The 19,732-nt window shown below is 41.6% G+C and overlaps 1 protein-coding gene across 1 annotated transcript in view; it reads right to left on the reverse strand.

Moving 5' to 3' along the window:
* Positions 1-1,617: 1,617 nt before the first annotated feature.
* LOC146835039 (cytochrome P450 4B1-like) overlaps positions 1,618-19,732 on the reverse strand; it is a 393,192-nt gene continuing 375,077 nt past the window's right edge. Inside the window, exons 11-12 of the mRNA XM_085602700.1 lie at positions 11,116-11,198; positions 1,618-6,633 (exon numbers count right to left, since the gene is read on the reverse strand). Of these exons, the coding sequence (XP_085458826.1) occupies positions 6,465-6,633; positions 11,116-11,198 (252 nt within the window). The 3' untranslated portion in view covers positions 1,618-6,464. The remainder of the gene's footprint in view (positions 6,634-11,115; positions 11,199-19,732) is intronic.

Consider the following 19,732-nt stretch of genomic DNA (forward strand, 5'->3'; position numbering starts at 1 on the left):
GGACTCTAAAAGGCTTTTTTTCCCTCTTCATATTACATATTATTCCAGAACAATTCTCATTCTGATGCCGACTCCTTCTCTGTGTTGTACTAGGATACCAACATCATGGTTCACACCTGCACCACTCCTTTGGGTTTACGATTGCTCCAAAAAGTGTAGCATTGAGAATTATCTAGGATTATCCAAAGTACAATAATTATCCAGCAAAGAGTCCGGGCTCTAAATCAGAAAACTTGCAGAAAACAAAAGAGATGATAGAAGAACAATGTTTTCAGGCGTTTGCAAAATAGCCTGTGGTTAGGTTCCACTCGCAAAGTGAAAGGTAGAGAGTTACACACCTTCAGAGCCAGGAACCAGAATGATTTGCCCTCTTTCCTACTGCTCTTGATTCTTTTCGCTGTAACGAGGCACACAGTCTGGTATTTTAGCACTTTGTTAGGAGTAGACATTTTTCAGTGGTACAGATAGGGCCAGTTTTTTTTAAAGGACTCTATGAGCGATACAGGCAGTTCTAAACAGAATTCTCTGCTTCATGGGGAGCCAGAGAGTGCACTACTAGGATGTAGGTTTTCTTAAATAGAAGGAGAAGAATCTTTACATAGCTCTATTAGATGCAGAAAGCAGGCTGCAGAGACTGCATTTAACTGGTTATCTATACTTACTTCCGCATTGATAATGACACCTAGGTTTTTCCCCTGGAATAGACATTTTGCCTAGTATACTCGGCCACTAGTTTAGGCACTGAGTCAGAGTTAGCAGGCCAAAACAGATTTTTGCTTCAATTTTTTTTCATAGCTTTCTTACTCATCCATTTCATACAACTCAACATGCAATCATGTAGGATATTGGCCACTGTGGGTCCCTCTGTCTCCGACACCACTATTTGAGTGTCATTGGCTTACAACATCATTGTGGAACCATTTTTTCTGATTAATGAAGCCAATGGAGAGACATACACATTAGAGAGGGTTGAGCTAAGTATGGAGCCCTGGAGAACACCACACGTCAACGTCTTTTTATTGGTAAAGGAGGAGGTAACTCCCAAAGTCTGGGTCTGGTCATTCAGGAAGGACTTAAGCCACTTTAAAGCCTTCCGCCTAATTCCTTGAGTTTTTGCTATCTGGATGAGGATTGATCAGGTAAAGGGTCACAGGCTGCACCCAGGTCCAAGAGCACTAAGGAAGCACTTTGTCCCTTGTCCAAAATCAGTCTCATATTTTTTAGGACAGCAACTAATGCAGTTTAACCTAAAGCCAACTTGTGATTTGTTCAGTATCTCGTTCTGCTCTACAAGGAGTCTGAGTGTCTATTTATTGCCTTCTCGAGAACTTGAGATGCGAAGGGATGTCTTGAGATAGGCCTGCACTTAGATATCTCCTCTGAGCCCACGTTTGGTTTTTGCAAAATGGGCAAATGGCATCAACTAGTGCAAAAGGTGAAAAGCATTTCACATTGGGAGCACCCTGATTGAGCAGTGCAGAGGAAATAATTCAAGCACAATCATGGGTAGCTGTCAATTCAAATGAAGGAAACCTTGGAAGAGTTGATGATTTGTAATAATCTTTACTGTATATTGTTAAGTAAAACCGTTCCAATATAAAATGCAAGACACGCATTATGTAAAATCACAAAAATGGATCTAAAATCAGACAGGGACACAACTGTACGGCCAACAATTCAGTTACCAACAATCCCACTAAAAAATCATATATTTTATAACAACTTTACAAAAAGGTCCATAAATGTAACAAAATTACAGCTTAGCTTATTGTGATGACCATTTAAGATCTTAATCAGAGCCTGCCTGCACAACCTTCTAAATTGGAGGAGTTGATGAATCTCTTCCCCTGCACTTTGTCTATTCCAACATATGTCAAAGGCAAAAGTGGCAGTAGTCTAAACCATTGTGTCCAAAGATTGAGAAACCCTCAATAAAGTAATTTTAGCATGTCTCGGAAACTACGGCATGGGCTCCATATTCACAATAGCATCCACTTTGACATGCCTGGTATGTTCACAAGGGAGGGAAGGATTTTTGCAGCAGAAGGGAAGAGGATCATTCTAAACAACATAAAGAAGTGCAGCTGGCTATACCTGTAAGCATGCACAACACATTATTAACAAAACTGTTCTTGTCAAGGCCACCCATTCTCACTATTCTACATGTCATTTGCATTTAAACTTGTTTTTACACTTTTTTTGTAACTTTGGTACTCCTGTGATACAAGGTAAGTGCCTATTTCTCCCATTTTTCTGGGTTAGTTCCTTTTCCGGTCCTGCAGGAGCACACTCCTACACAAAAAAACAAAAAAGACAATATTTACACCCTTACTCCCTACCCCAGAGGGCAGTCAGAGGAGGGCAGGTGCTGCAACGTCATCTGGAAGGAAGGGGGCAGAGGCTCACACAGGGAGAACGGAAGGCAGGGAGAAAAAGGCAAAGGCAGGGACAGCAAGCAGACCTGGGAGAGCAGATTGTAGTGGTAGGGCAATGCACCATGGAGAGAAGGAGGGAGGGGGCAGCGGCATGCATACGGAGAACAAAGGTAAGGTGGGGGGGGCAGGGGCAGCAAGCTGACCAAGGAGGGCTGAAGGAAAGGGTAATAGCACTACACTGGACCACAGAGGGGAGGAGATAGGGGGAAAGAGGCAGGCACACAGAGACTGGAGGTATGGAGGGGGAAGGCAGGAGTAGCAAACTGGCCCTGAGGGGATGGTCTGAATAGTCAGGGGCATTATGCGGACTCCAGAGGACAGGTGGTAAAGGGCAGGAGCACTCACGTGGAAAACAAAGGGAAGAAGGGAGTGCCAGCAAAATGGACCACGGAGGGCAGAACAAGGGGGCAGGGGCATTGATGTGGAGAATAGCGAGCAATTGAGAGAGGGGCAGGGCAGCAGCAGCATGAACCCAGGCAGAGCAGGCGCAAGGGGTAGTAGCAGCACGAGAAGGAGAACGAAGGTCAAGTGGCAGATGGGTATGGGCGCGGAGCAGAAGGCAGACAATGGGAAACATGGCAAAATGGGCAGAAGCACCAAACTGACCGAAGAGGGCAGGTGGGAGGGGGACAGATACACCAAGCTGATCAGGGAAGACAGGCAGCAGGGACAGTGCCAGCACAACAGACCACAAAAGGAATGCAGAAAGGGCATGGTCATACACACAGAGAATGCAAACTGACAAGGTAGAGCAGGTGGCAGTGGAAGGACAACATGCCACGGAGAGCAGGGGCAAGGGGCCTGGCATGCACAAGGAGAACAGAAGTCAGGGAGGAGAGGGCAGGGTCAGCAGGCTGACCAAGGAGTGCTGATGGAAGAGGCAATGGCACCACAAAGGACAGAAGAGCGGGGAAACAGGTAGGGACACAGAGAAAAGATGGCAAGAGGACAGGGGCATGGGTATGCACATGGAGAATGGTGGACATGGGCGGGCGAAGCGGTAGGGGCAGCAAGCTGATGAGAGGACAGGTAAAAGGGGCATTAGCAACACAATGGACCTCTGAGGAAAGAAGGGAGGGGGCAGGGGCACACACATGGAGAATGGAGTGCAGGGGGAGGGTGCTGACCACTGAGGACAGGATATCCTGGATAGGGCTGCACAATGGGCCACTGAGGGCAGCAGGGAGGGGTCCGAGGGAATTCACTCTGACAATGGAAGGCGGGCCGGCATGGGTAGGGATAACAAGCTGATCACAGATGGCAGGAGGGCAACGCTCCTGTTTCACACATCTATAGGTCACGTGCAGCTTCTGGCCAGGCCCTGTGCCCTAATCCTATTGCATGTTGCCAACCTATCTGTGGGCAGCCAACCTAACACTGTGCATTGTCTTTGGCCGTGCACAGCAGATGGTTGGCCACAAGGCCCGGCCTACAGACAGGTGCTGTGCCCAACCACCCACAGGCAACCAACGCCATGCCGCACACACTGCCCTGTGCGCAATGGGGGTAATGGCTGCACTGCCTGGATTCTGGGCAGGTCCTGTACACATCTCCCTACAGCATTCGACCAAAATCCACCTTGTGGCTGCATTCTCCTGCTGCACATTGGCCTTGGTGCAGTAGGGGGTTGCTGCAGGGAAGACCCTGCATCCAAACTCCAAGGATGCTAATCTGGCACATAACCCGACCGCACATTTTATTTAAGTTTTTCACTGTACATCGGTACTCCCATGGCATTCAAAGAAACTTACATAGTCCTGTGGCACCATGGGGTGAAGCTGGAGTGGCGATACCATTGACACAATAACATTTTATTTATTTTTGTGCCATAGGGAGGTCCCTCTGGACCCCCATCCCAACCACCCCACAAGTGTTTAAACACTTTATTTATCAGGTTTATCAAATTAATCTTTTTTGTTTTTTTTTAACCGGACAAGTGGACTGAGTCCCCAAATCCTGTAATGGCAGCCACAACATTTCTCTTCAAGCTGTAGTCAGACAATCGGATCTCTTGGTAACGCAGGACCAGTACTGGTCTCGCAGACCCAAAAGGATGATTGGAGAAAAAGCTCCCTTGACCAATCATATGTCCTCATTGTCTTTTTTATTATCCCAACGGGACCAACCGTACAGATATCCCCAGGGCCGGCTTTAGTGCTGGTGGCGCCCTGTGCGACAATGTTTGTTGGCACCCCCCAATGACCAACTCCACCACGGATTCTCTCACTAGCACCCTTTAACAGTGACCAAGTCTCCATAACCACACTCTCTCAGATGCATTGCATTAGTTATAGCGTCACTCACACCAGTGTAGGGTGTTCGAGCACTTTGCATCACACACATTACACAGAGACAATCAATCATACGTGTGTAAATCAGTGTATAGGAAATGTTACATAAGCCAAAGGACTAAAAGTGTAGGAGTCACATGTCATCCATACTGGTAGAGTGCTTGGTGTGGAGAAGCACAAACTCGGAGTCGAAAAAGAAACAGCATAGTTGGGAGTTTTCTTTAATAATAATCGATTTCTAGCCAAATTAACCCTTTTTGCAACATTAATCAATGTTCTAATCATGTATACTTTGCAGTGTGTATGCAGTTCTAGGATGATAGTTAATAGCTCACTATTCTATATTAGGACTTTAAGTTATAAATTGCAAGTAACAAAAAAGATGTCTCTTTTGAAAGCAGTAACCTGCTGCTCTGTTTACATCATACGCACTCTGTAATCAACTTGGTACACGTTCTTTGCAGCAGGCATATTAGCCCTCCGCACTAACTTCACCGCAGTCAAAACCTCAACTATACAAAATGCTGATCTCTCTCCAGGAAGATAATTAATCACACGAGTTATCCTGACATTTATGTGAGGCCTGGTAATTGCTGGGGGAAAGAAACGCTGCAGCAGGTGCTTCAAAAGCATAATGAACTTTCAAACAGTGCACCCCCAGGAAGCCAGCACCCGGTGCGGTGGCACCAGTCGCACCGCCCTAAAGCCGGCCCTGGATATCCCTAACTTTTTTACGTTTTCATATCCGCCCTGGGCTCATCTTTAAACAAGATGTTGAAAACAGCGGAACAGATTTACACCAAATAACAAAAAGCACGCTTTCTGTGTAAAGTTTTACCTTTCTACCAAATTTAGTGTAATTCAGTTCAGTCTTTTCAGGCGATCATGGTTCAATGGCATTGATGCCTGTACAGGCCGGAGGTTGGTGTGAGAATGGCAGCTGCAAGGTTACCCAACAAACAGGTGTTGAGGGAAGAGTAGTGCTTGGAGTTATTGTCTGAAATGGAGAAAGGCTGGTTTCTGTGAGATCTCAACTTGAAAGGAGTCCCTTTCCCTCTGTGCGCAACAGGAAAAGACCAGAGGGTTGGTGGTGGACATTCTTGCACTGATTTGTAGTCTAGCGATGCTATGGATCACGCGTAGCCCTCCAGAGGTCTTGTTCTTGTATGCCATGAGCAATACTGTGCCATTGTGGATGTTAAGAGTGCATTCACAGAAATGTACTGACAATCCCTATCCAGTGCTTTCTTTATTCAAGTAATTTAGTTACACTCTTTGTTATGGCTCAAAACTGACTGTATGGATTTTATAGCTCCGATGACAATGCTGCAAATTGATATTATCTTCTACCTATGCAAACAATAACTGCATTACTTCTCCAACCTTCCTTTACTCGCATTTCTGCACATATGATAATGTCTAGGTGTACGCATATGCATTCTGCCTATGACTGTATGGGTTTTGTACTTACTGTATGTTTTCTTTATGTGTATGTCTGCCAGAAGTGTTATATGTGAGACCACGGAGAGCATACATTAACCCACATACACCAGTGGGTGCTGCTCATTGGCAGGCGTATGCCATAACATTCAAAGTGTTCTGTACATGTCTGCATGCAGTTCATCATAGCCAGACTTATTAGTATTGCTGGTGCTTGTTTTCTTGCTTGTTCAGTTTTTTTTCTAGAACAGTATCATTAGCTACATCTGAACTTGCTGTCTTCAAAGTGGCACATGCATTATTTCCTTTTCTTTAAGAATAGGTGAATTCCATTTAAAGACTTGAGAACCAACTGCGGCGTCTTCTTCGGAGGTTTCTTTTCATCTGGAAAGAGTTGGAAGCGCAGCAGAGTCAGGGCCAGAGCTACTTTCATCTCATTCATGGCAAAGGTCTGGCCGATGCAGTTCCTGATGGACAAAGCAGAGAACACAGCTGAAGAAAAGAACCAAAATAGGCCTGTGGATTAAATGATTCTCAGTGCTGATTGAGACCTACAAATTCCTCACTCTTGAATTGCAAAGTTACAACAAGAACAGGCCTTGTTGCCTTTGACTACTAATTCCTTATATGTGACTCGAGCTTTCATGAAAGTTAAACTTGATTCGTTCAAACCAGATTTTCTAAGAACATGATGATTAAAATGTAAGTACACATGTGCCTGTCACTACTGCAAGTGAACGGCGCCTCTGGCCTTTTTTGGTTTTTGTGTTTGATGACATGCATGTGCACACATATGTACTAACAGAAAAGATACAGCATCAAAGTTGCCAAACAAGTCCCTTCTCACACAGGGTAAAGATTGGGCCCAGACTGGTGCCTTTGAGGGCTTAAGGATTCCACCAATCCATAATTCCCATTGACCATTTTAGATGCGTTATGAAGAATAACTCTTGAGTTTCTGCTTAACGGCTCAACATGCCAAGAGATGCAGATGTTTGTTAACTATACCTTATTCAGATAACTGCAGGGAAGAGGAAGGATGTGGCATCAGTGGCAGCTTCTCAATACCCTAGTCTGGAAGCGGAAGCCACTTGCTAAGAATGAAGGATGAAAACCCCTTGGTAGATCCCTTTATCGCGGTGCTCTGGGTTGGTGTGCTGAAATACCAGTCAGCCCCGATAGATCCTGGGAAATGAAGCCACAACCACTTCATGATGTTCTGAGGGACTGTATTAGCTATATAAACTCCATATATTTCCCTGGGAAAAGCATCTGTTGACATAGGACAGAACTTGGATCCTCTGAAAGATTCAATTTTAGATTTTTTTATCATTGACAAAAATATTAGGACCTCAGTGACATACATACATTTCTGATACAAACAAAAAAGAGGGAAGAGATACAAGGTGTAGGATGCATCATATAAGACGCCTGCTAATAAAACCATGATTTAAAATATGCAAAACAGTATGAATGAAGGAAATGTTTATTGCATAGAAATAATAATATATAAATTACAATCATAACAGTCAATTTAATACGTTATAAATTATAAAATCTACAACAGTAGATAAAATCTGTTGCAGAATATAAAACCTAGTACTATAATTTATTCCAATAGGGTACAACAACACAATTAGTAAACATTTAATTAGCTAGCCAAGATAGTGTTAAACGGGGTCTCAGACTATTTCAGACCTCCCTAGGAATTGATGATCTCTCATGGAGAAGCAATATTTGATTGCTTCGTGCAATTTTCTGCAGTTTGCTTTAATGAAATAATGCCTTGGGTATTTTTTTTCTGATGGACAAAAGGGCTGGACATAAGCATATATGTGCCAGAGATTTGTCTTTTCTGGGGAGAGGAGTTGGCCTAACGGCTAGGGCGGTCGACCTCCAACCTGGGGAACCGGGTTTGAGTCTCAGCAAAGAAGCTGAACATCCTGTGATTCTGGGCAAATCACTTAATCTCCACGTGCCTAACAAAAACATGAATGTGTCCTCATGTAACGCAACTGGTGCTATGTAAAGCTCTCTGATACCCGATACCTTCGGGTAAAGTTCGTGCTATATAAAACTCCGTAATAAAAAAAACCACAAAGACGGCACGATCTTAGTGGATGACATTTATTGTTCCAAATTAGGCAATTGATATTTATAGAAGACTAAATCTCAGATAATTAGGTTTGCTCCCTGAATTCAGAGTTGCAGATAAATAATGCTGAAATTATTTCCAGGTAAGTGTCTGTGATCAAATTAGAGTTCTTATGCATCCACAGACAGGTCAGATCTGTCTGTTGTGAGTTTTTTTTTAGCAGAATTTTATATAGCGCGAACTTGACCCGAATCCAATCAGGTATCAGAGCGCTTTACATAGGACCAGTTGCGTTGCATGAGGACACACATTCATTTTTTTTTTGTTAGGCACGGGGAGATTAAGTGATTTGGCCAGAATCACAGGAGGTTTAGCATCGTTACCGTGACTCGAACCCAGTTCCCCCAGGTCCGAGGTCGAGCGCCCTAACTGTTAGGCCAACTCCGAGTTGACCTTAAAATTCTTCCTTAAAAGATCTTTTCAGGTCAGTCGTGGCATTCTTGAGAGCATCAGTAGAGAGGGTAGGTTCTTCTGCCTTATAACGTTAGTGACAGCCACAATGTTCAGGCTTAAAGAAGAGCCGTCTGATAATTGCAGCTCATTATATTTGAAGTATTTCACCAAATCCTCCCTGGAGTGAATGCAGTCACACACAATTTAAAACTAGGCCCGTGTGTCTCAACAGTAAAGAAGTTAAGGAAACTTCCAAAGGAATTTTGAAGTGGAGGGTTGAGGAGCAAAGACAAAGTAACACCTTTACTTTGCTAATATAGAGTGTATCCAGCTTGGCAACAGTTTTATCATTAAAGATATTGGAAGCATGGAACAGAGTTGGAATAAGCTTGCTGTTGAGCGCTGTGACTGATGAATGGATGGCCTGACCACCATAAGTCTGGAAGTATTTTTTCAGTGACAAGTGATTAGTTGTGCTTTTATCCGCTTTTAATGTTATTCCCTCGTAAGGTTTTTATCAAATGGTTACGCCCAGGTAGTTATAGGAAGTCTCTTTTTCTAGGTGATGGCTATCGAGTGTCAGTCTTAGAGAGCTTATTCCTCCACCAAAACACATAACTTTAGTCTTGTCACAGTTGACCTGTAAGTCATTCAATTTATTAAACTCACAATGCCTCATAAGTTGAAATGGAAGTGCTCGTGGGGTTTACGAAAATAGAACAATATTGTCGCCATAAGTAAGGTAGCTGGTGACCTTAGCACCTAGTTAGGGCGCAAGGCCAGGAGCAATACAGTAAATGTAAGCAAAATATATTTCAAATTCATTCTTAAAACAATTCATTAGCATAACCAGGAACATGTGAAGTCATGCACTATTTACAAGAACCACTTGGTACTCATCAAAAAAATTAAGTAGATTTAGAACACTTGCTTTTATCTTCTGTTCTATGCCAGCAATGTTCCAAAAATAGAGTCAACATTTTGAATGATGTTTTCCATTATCAAGGAGCCTACTAGGAATAGTACCTGATTCGGATTAATTAGAGATAGTTGCTCAGAATGCACATCGTTTGACTGGTAATAATTTATTAGTCATAGTTTTGAGATTCATATGTTCTCTATTTTACTATTGGTCCTTTAAAATTAGAAGTTCCTCTTTATGATAAGTATGAATTTTCTCACCCAAAATCTTGAGGTTTTTCAACTTGGACTATAGTAATGCCACATTCAACCAGATCTTCTTTCATGCCAATTCCTTTTGCTGTACTGAACGTGTCCCGGTTAGTTCCCCATTACAATTTTTATTTAGGCGGGAATGTCCATTTTATGGGTTCAATGAGTTTATTCTGTTTACTTCTGGGGGGGGGGGGTTTATTAGTTTTAAAATATTACTTCAATTTAAGATGTCGAATAATACTACAGATCTATACAATCAGTAATTAAATCAATTTTAAATTAATTGAGCTTGTAAGAATTCTTCATTCTTGATTTGACCATTGATCTAGTAGGACTTATGTCCCTGACATTTTTATTTGAGGATTCTGATGGCACGTATATTTTATTGTTTTGTTCTTCTGAGCAGGTAGTAATTTGTTTATTTTTGAATCATGATTGAAATTTGTGTAAACATCATTGGATAAGTTGCTGGTAGTTTACTACTACCCAAAACTGGTTGGAAATAGCAGATAGCGATATGGCATAGCCATTCGGTGAATACATTATACCAGAATACCTGTATTACCATAAACAGTAGAAATAAGGACAGATGATGTGTGATTTTTCTGGCCAATCAACATATGCATGTTGCTAAAAAAAACTGTGCTCTTTCATTGCCAGGCTTTGAGTGACCTGATGACAAAGACTGATTATACTCATCAGGTAGCAGCAGCTGGTTCTAGATGCAACCATTTAAAAGACAAGCTCAGTATAGGCAGTACTAACCATCAATCTTTAAATGAAGGTGGTAATGCAATCACTGCAGGTAGGCATTTACTGCTGCCATGTCTTTTATCATGCTGTGTAATTTTGCTTCTGTTGGTAACCCGGAAAGGGGATTTTACTACAACCTGGCATTTTTACCTTCTGTTGTTATCTCTATAGCATCATCAGTGATGCTAGTCAAATACTGCCAGTGGAATTCATCCTTGGGAGAGGAGTCCTCACATAGCAACATCATTACAATTTGGAAAGAAAAGGGGTCAAAATTGAATAATTACGAATAGTAAGAAACTCCATTTCTGAAGCAGGTGGATGCACATATTTAGGAGAAGAGGTCAGTTCTTGGTTTGAAACAAGGTTTGTCCTGTGGTGTGAGCCAGCATCCCTCTGTGCATAAACAGTCCCTTGTATTCAAACCCCTGCGGTTAACAGCAGTTCAATCAATAGAACAAATTGACTGTACCTTGAACCGGCGGCAAATGGCAAAAATGCATGAGGTGAGCGAGAAGATGTGTTTTCAGGTGAAAATCGCTCAGGGTCAAAGATCTACAAAAACAAGGGACAATCCATTAACAATGGATATATTAGATATCAGCCAACAATACCAAAAAACAGAACTAATTAAAAACTTAAAATCTTAGTGACTCCAGTAAAATCTGTCATTGAAGATTAGTCCGCCTCACACCTGCACTTTGTTACAAACTGGTCATTTTAAGAGACAGGGCAGTGGGAACAGCATACATTATCAGTCATTGCCTTACCAGCTGGTTATGCCCTATAAGGCTCAATAACTCTTCTAATAATCACTGACTAATCAACCCTAAATTTATTTGGCACAAATGTCTACTTCCTGTATCTTTTGCAGATTTTCACATTTACGCCTTATAAAAATCCCACCAAGTTTTCAGGCTTGGCTCCCTTCCTTCCTCCTTGATTCTATTGGCAATTGGTGAGCCTGTCAAATCCTAGGCCGGAACTGCCATACCATCTTCCTTAAGCATATCCTAACTTTATAAACTTTAAACAATAGTGCAACTACTAGATCCTTGTTGAGGCCCTTGCAAATACTTCTTTACCATATCCTAACTTTGTAAACTTTATTCTATTTTGCAACTCTTAAGCACTTGTGAGCTGTGCAAATCCTAACTAGAGGTAAATGGGTGTCCATGCCAAAAGAAGGATTCTAATGTTGACAGCAATTACTGCAACCCAAGGTTTTGCCCACAAAACATTTTTCCAGGTAACAATTGACTGAATGTTTGTGGGTAAATAAAACAGTTACTTTGATTGTCCACCTTGTTACTTGGCAAAACATACAGTTTTAGTTGTATGTTACCCTTCATTCTATGGCCCGAAATTCAGGATAGTCTGGTAATATTATGCCCCCTAAATACTGTGGGCCCGATTCACAGAACTAACTTAAGACAAAATCCTAAACTTACTATCATTTTGGTATTCACAGAAGGCACTTACTCATTTCGGTATTCACAGAAGGCACTTACTCATTTCGGTATTCACAGAAGTTAGGAGTCCTAACTTTAGGACTCCTAAATGCCTTCTGTGAATACCGAAAGTCTCAAAATTAGGATTTTCTCAGTTTCGTAGTAGTATAGTTAGGACTCCTAACTTTAGGACTCCTAAATGCCTTCTGTGAATACCGAAAGCCTTAAAATTAGGATTTTTCTCAGTTTAGTAGTAGTATAGTTTGTACTCCTAAGTTCAGGACTCCTAAATGCCTTCTGTGAATAACGAAAGTCTTAAAATTAGCATTTTTCTCAATTTAGTAGTAGTAAAGTTAGGACTCCTAACTTTGGGACTCCTAAATGCCTTCTGTGAATACCAAAAGCCTTAAAATTAGGATTTTTCTCAGTTTAGTAGTAGTAAACTTAAGAGTCCTAACTTTAGGACTCCTAAACTGAGAAAAATCCTAATTGTAAGACTTTCGGTATTCACAGAAGGCATTTAGGAGTCCTAAACTTAGGACTCCTAACTTCTGTGAATACCGAAATGAGTAAGTGTCTTCTGTGAATACCAAAATGAGTAAGTGCCTTCTGTGAATACGAAAATGGTAGTAAGTTTAGGATTTTGTCTTAAGTTAGTTCTGTGAATCGGGCCCAGTGTCCTAAGATATCAATAACTGCAGATACAGTAGTAATGCATCCGTATTTGCACTGGACTCGTAATGAGCACCTTAGTCTTAGTTTTAATTTCTTCATATTTTCTACCATTAAGAAACTCATTGCCCAGGGTTGATCTTTTTGTCCCCACTTGGAAAAATTCCATTTATTATGAAAGCTTTCCTCAATTCCATTATTTTCTCATTCCAGGGAGCGATAGATACACTCCGTTGTGTTTAATTAGGGAAGGGCGCCGACACAGCGTTTTTCTGACTTTACCATTTATCCTTTTGTTCGAGTAAAAATCCTGATATTTTTCTGATTACCTTCTTTGGTGCCCTAAATATGCTTCTGGCTTTCTGCACCCTTCCACAACCAGCATGATAACAGCTGTGTCCACACCACATCTGAGCCAGACCACTTTTCCTTTAGGTCTTTCTAAATTAACTCGATCTGTTCCGATTCTGTGATCTCCACTAGATCATACTCCCAAAGTCTAATTATGATCTCTTTCTCCTCAGTCCAATCATGGTCGGCTCAGGTTAGCCCACCACCAGCCCACTAAGCTTCCTCTTCCTGAAAGGAACATCTCAGCTGCTGTCTATACTCCTCCTTTACAAGCACCTATGACTGTTTTTTGAAAGATTGTCCAGGAACCCACATTTCCAATGTTTTGTCTGACATACCATCCGAACCTGTTGGTTTTCCATTTCCCCAGTTTTATTATTGGCTCTATTTGCATGCCTAGCCAGTGCCCTTTCATAAGGATTAGGAGCCAAATGTCTTCTGGGGCTTGGTATCCTCATGCCTGTACAACATCCCCTCTATTCACAGTTTGGAAGAACCCATCCATTCTTGACATTAAACCGATGTTTTCAAATCTAGACTAAGGCAACTGTACACATATCCCTTTACCTTTATGGTACATTTTGCATTTTCTCACCCAAATCTACAGCATTCCATTATAAATTCTATACAACAGGTGATCTTGCCACCTTTGAAATTAGCAATACACCAAAAAGACAACTATAAATATTGAAGGGAATAAACTAGCCACCCACTATGAGATGACACGCTGATGTCCTCATAAATTTAATTGTTATTAAAAAGAATGACATTAATTGAAATTAATTATATGCATAAATCTTATTAATTTTTATTCAAATTAAATATAAACATTTTACTTTAGGTGGGAATTTTTAAAGAAAATATTTTAATTTAAAGTAATATATTGAAATTGATCCAATATTTAATTCAACGTTAATTTAATAGTGCTGTAGCTTTTTTATTCAGTTCTACATTTAAAATGCTTATATAAAATAAAATTGCATTATAATTTTTCAATAACAATATTTTACAAACTTTTTTACTTATTCTATACTTTACTGCAGAGATCATGTGAAAAGTTACTAGCAGTGCTAGCAGCAACGTACACTTATAATTTTGGCTCTGTCACCTGGGGTGGAGACATGTAAGTCTACACTTTGTAGTAACTTTACACTTGCAAATGGCGAACAGCCAAAGGTAGAAAAGTGATGGCAAGTGTAAGACTACATTTACACAAGTAGATTTACTCACAATATAGATCTTTAAATGCCCCCACTGCCTTACTATGCACATAACCTGGCATTGGGGTATCTCTCTAAAGTTTTTAAATCCAACCTCTATATTTCTCCATGTTCCCATTCTGGTTTGGCCCATAGTGACATGTTTGCATGTCCCTCTTAAGTGCCATTTTGCCCCCTCTAAAAACACCAGGCTCTCCACTCTCCCTCTTCTAGGCTCTTACTTTTTGACCTACCCCTCTCCAGCACCTCATGTCATCTCTCTTTACATACAGACATCCACCGTTTTTCCTTGAACCTCTGGCCGTTGTATACCTGTGCCCGTACTAGCAAAGCATTCCCTCTTATTTTGACTTTACTCTCTTCAGCTCATGCTTTGGCACAGTGGCACCCAATCGATTACGACCAGGTTTCTTGGGGCCCAAAAAAGACAGCGCTTCAGAATATGTATACATTTTCCCTAATCACAAAAGCTCTGTGCGCATGTGTATACTATATAGTTTTTATATATGTTTCCTGATTCTTTATTACCGGCCTAGGGAAGGCACGCAGCAAGCTGCTAACCACCTGTTACAGGTAAGTAACTTTTTCCTTTTGCAGGACGCGTGATGTAGATACCAGGCTTTATGTGACTGGAAGTAGTAACTTCTTCCTAAACAGCAAAAACCAAAATGGGGCCTATTCACAAAGGTAATTTTACATATACACTAATACACTTTTTATTTTTTTATTTTTTTTATTGAAGCTTAATAAGCAAAAAAACATATAATGATAACATAGTAATCATGGCTGAACATACGAAAAAGTATTCCAAAAACAAATAGGGGAAAGTACATATTTAGAATCATAAAGCAATGTACATAGAAAAACAAGGCTAGAGGGTACATTAAATCCAGAAAGGAACCATGAAAAAAGAGAGAGATAAACAAAAAAAAGATAGGGTCTATTCACTGAGCCACTCCGCCACTGGAGCCCAAATCTTCTGACCCCACACCCGCCTCTTTCTTCCCCATCTAAACCAAACTGCTGACTCCAAATTAAAGAGGGCTAGAATCCTTGCTCTCCAATTAATAAAGGTCGGCGCATCTGGGCTAATCCATTGTGATGTAATACAAAGGCGAACTAAAGACATCGCAATAAACAAAAAAGCTGATGCATAATGGGATCTACCAGGCGGTCCGGTGTTTTCTAGCCCACACACCACCAACTTGGGTGAGAGAGTAACTGATATCATAAGCCTTGAGTTAATAAATTGTTCTACCTCCAAAAGAAAGGACCCCCGTTTAGGACAGGCGAAAAACATATGTACATCGTTTGCAGCTGGGAGTCCACATCTTGGACATAGGCCCCCCCGACTGCCCCCCATTTGGAAATCTTCGCCGGGGTGTAATATAGGTCGAATAAGGCCATAAAACTTTGAGAGCATAGACTTCCAGAAATTAAGGCCTTATTGGACAGTTTGAGTACTTGGATGATGTCCACACCTGACACCCCTAACTTAGCCTCCAGTTTGGCATTCTGCAGCTGGATATCATCCGGAAGGCCTAATAATAATTGTTGATAAATACCACCAATTTTAGACCTCTTTGAAATTAATTCAAACAGGATAATTCTATCAGATATAGTATCTGTTTGGGCCTTCAATCTATCAAAGAAGCTGCGAATCTGCAGATATTTGAAAAAATCATGTGTATTAAGATTGAACTTATCTTTTAAAAGAGAAAAAGAGATCATAGCCCCATCCAAAACTAAATCCCCTAAAACTGTCAGACCAGAAGAGGCCCATCTAAAAGTAGTATAATCTTGAAAGATTGGGGGTAGAAGCCTTGCCGCTGTAAAAGGCGTATAAAGATCAATATTCGGGATAGACCATTTGCGCCGGATCTTGCGCCAAACAGAAAACATTGTCCCAATAACCTTGAACCTTGTCTTCTTATAGTAGCTAGACTCAAGGATTCGCATCAAAGTCCCCTTAGCATCCTCTCCTAATCCTATTTCATAGATTGAAGGTCTACAAGACAACGGAATCAATGCCCTATCCCCGAGCAATGGTATGCCAAACTGTTGGATCAATGAAGACCAAAAATACAGCAACAAATTGGGTACTGACCAGCCAGCTCGTTCTCTAGGAAGGCACATCCACCTTGATGCTCTGCGAGGGCAGCGGTATCCCCAAAGAAATCTATTACGGATCCTCTCAGCCCTAGCCATATTCAATTGGTTAAACTCAAGAGGAATAGTTCTAAAACGATATACAAACTTTGGTAGGACCAGCATCTTCAAGACGTTGCACCTACCAAATAAAGAAAGATGTAAGTTATTCAATCTTGTCAAAATGGAGTTGACTGATTCAATCATTGGTCCAATATTCAGATCTGGAATATCACTTACTGAGGCAGTGATTTTGACTCCTAGATATATTGCAGACTGAACCACAGGGGCTTGAGATGGACCCATAGCAGCAGATTGAATAACTTGAGTTTTAGTAATATTAAGTTTATAGCCGGATAGCTGGCCATATTGTACTGCTAGGGTCTGTAATACAGGAAAGGCCAATGCCACATCGTTGGTCAGTACAACAATATCGTCCGCATTGGCCAGAATTTTATAATCTGTGGAATTTACCCTAACCGGTGCAATATCTACTGACTGTTCGATTTTATTTAAGAACGGGTCGATATATAAGGCAAATAGCAGCGGCGAGCAGGGACACCCTTGCCGAGTACCCCTGCTGATGTTAAATGAATTTGATGTTAGCCCAGAAATGGATAGGGTAGCTACTGGAGCAATGTATAATGATTGGATTGCACAAATGAATTCAGAACTAAATCCCTTCCACCGAAGAACCGCCCATAAGAATCCCCAGGCGACCCTGTCGAACGCCTTCTCGGCGTCCAACAGGATCAGCCCAATGGGTGAGCCAGTGACCTGTGCCCAATCTAATAATGCAATAGCTCGGCGGATATGATCGGCCGTGTCCCTGCCCGGGATAAACCCGTGCTGATGCAGTGAAACCAGAGGAGTAATGACCGAAGCTAACCTAGTGGACACAATTTTGGCATAAATTTTATTGTCAGTGTTTATAAGTGAGATGGGACGATATGAAGAAGGGTCAAGCTCCGGCTTATTTTTTTTCTTAAAGAGAATAATATTAGTCTTGAGCCAAGAATCAGGGATGGAGCCGTGCTGTGCGTCTCTGAGAACCAGCAAAAAATCCGGCCGGATCTCTGCACAAAACAGCTTATAAAGTTCCAGAGGAATTGCATCTGGACCGGCAGCCTTTCCATTGGCTAAAGAATTAATCGCAAACTCGGCCTCATCCCATTCTATAGGAGCAGAAAGAGCTTCATTTTGTTTAGATGTAAGATGATGGGTATGAATATCCTGAAAGAAGGTCCCTGCCTCTTCCTCTATATCTATGCCTGAATTGGCCTCAGTATACAATGTGTGATAAAAATTACGAAAAACACCCAAAACCCCCTCTGGTGTAGTCTGAAGTAGGCCTAAATGATCTTGTATCTTAAAGATACGATTAGCCAGGCTCCTCTGCTGGAGTCGTTTGGCCAGGACCCTGCCGGATCTTTCACCTAACTCAAACATCTCAGTACGAAACTACAGAAATTTGGCAGCAAGGTCCCGGCTACAGAACTCCAGCACACCAGCCCTGGTCCTGGCAACCAATGCCTGATTTTCGGCTGTATCCTGACCGTCTTTAATAGCATCTATTAAATGGACTTCTGCTAATCTGAGCTCTTCCATTCGACTAATAATTTGGTCTTGAATCGTTTTACGTCGAAAAGCCGAAAAGCTCTTCGTCTCTCCACGAACCGCAGCCTTAAATGTATCCCAGACAATGGTGCCAGAAGCTGTCACCCTGTTAATATAAAAAAATTCAGGTATCCACGTCCTCATATGATCTAAATAGGACTGCTCCATTAAGATCTTCCTTTCAAATGTCCAGATCCTTGAAGGACCATGAATTTGAGAAAAGGGACATTCAACGATCAAGGGATTATGGTCTGATAGAGTTCTTGGAGGGGCTGAAATAGAAGAATCATCAGCCAGCTGATCCGTCATAAAAAATAATCCAACCGGACCATTTTGTCATGAGGAGCCAAGTAATACGTAAAGCCATCTTGGTTTCTATTGTGATGAAACCAAAGATCAATCAGGCGATGTTCTTGAATCAGGGCTTGAAGTGCACCAAAGACCCTGGGTTTCTTACCCCTATACCCCAAATCCCACATTATGTTGAAATCCGCGGGCAAATTAATATTCATATCCCCACAAAAGCAAATCGGATGAGAGTATAATGCCAGCTCTACATTCAAATGATGAAACACATCAGGGTCATCTAAATTGGAGCCATAGACCGTACACACGGTTAGGAATCTACCATTGATAACCAACTCTATAATAACCCACCTCCCGGAATTATCTTGGCCAGTTTTCCTACAGACACCGATCCCTCTTCTCATTAAAATTGCAACTCCTCTAATTTTTGATGTCTGACAGGAGCACCCAACTAAATCAAAGCCTGATATTCTGAGAAGATCCCGATCACTCCAGGAGACATGGGTCTCTTGCAAACACAGTAAATCAATATGCAAAGCTGGAACAATTTTTGAGAGTAGTGCCCTTTTTTTGCCATCATTAAGCCCACATATATTCCAGGAGGCTAAGGAAATCTTACCCTGTGCCATCTATACAGTAAGTAAACATAAAACATAAATACACAAAAAATTACTTTGAACCCTCCTTCAAGCCTTAGGCATGCCTTATTTGTACAAAACCTTACACATGCGCCATGATTATAGCATAAATTCAAGCAATTTTTACCTTTTAGGGCCAACCGCCCAGCTCCCCGCTTCAAAACCCCCCCCCCAAACCACCCTCCCCGAACCCACCCACTAGAACCCCCCCCCCAATTTACCATCCCCTACATGAGGTACCAGGACCGAAGTCCTTGTGATGGAGGAGCTAAAAGGAAAACAAAATCTCCCGGCGACCACACCAGACTGCTAATGTCAATAAGGGGTACGCTCCCAAGAAGAGAAGAGGCAAGAAAAAAAGAAGAAAAACAACTTTCATATTCCTCGCTGCTTCACTCCAGAACAGCACCCCCCCTGTACTTTATAGGAGATCCAGAGAAGAGAATTTTTTTTTTTTTAATATATATATATTTTTTTAGACTTAGCAGTAACGCCGCATTACACCCCTAAAGTGAGTTCAAAAAGTCCTGCGCCTGGATTTCAGAAACAAAGAATCTAGTTTGGCCTTGATAGATGATTTTCAATTTAGATGGAAAAAGTAAGAAAGCCTGGGCTCCCTTAGATTGAAACGATGAAATTAGCTGGCGGAGCTGCCACCTCCGCTTAACCGTAGCCGGACATAGATC

The sequence above is a fragment of the Triturus cristatus genome, chromosome 4_2 (assembly GCF_964204655.1).
Source record: "Triturus cristatus chromosome 4_2, aTriCri1.1, whole genome shotgun sequence".
Taxonomy (NCBI): domain Eukaryota; kingdom Metazoa; phylum Chordata; class Amphibia; order Caudata; family Salamandridae; genus Triturus; species Triturus cristatus.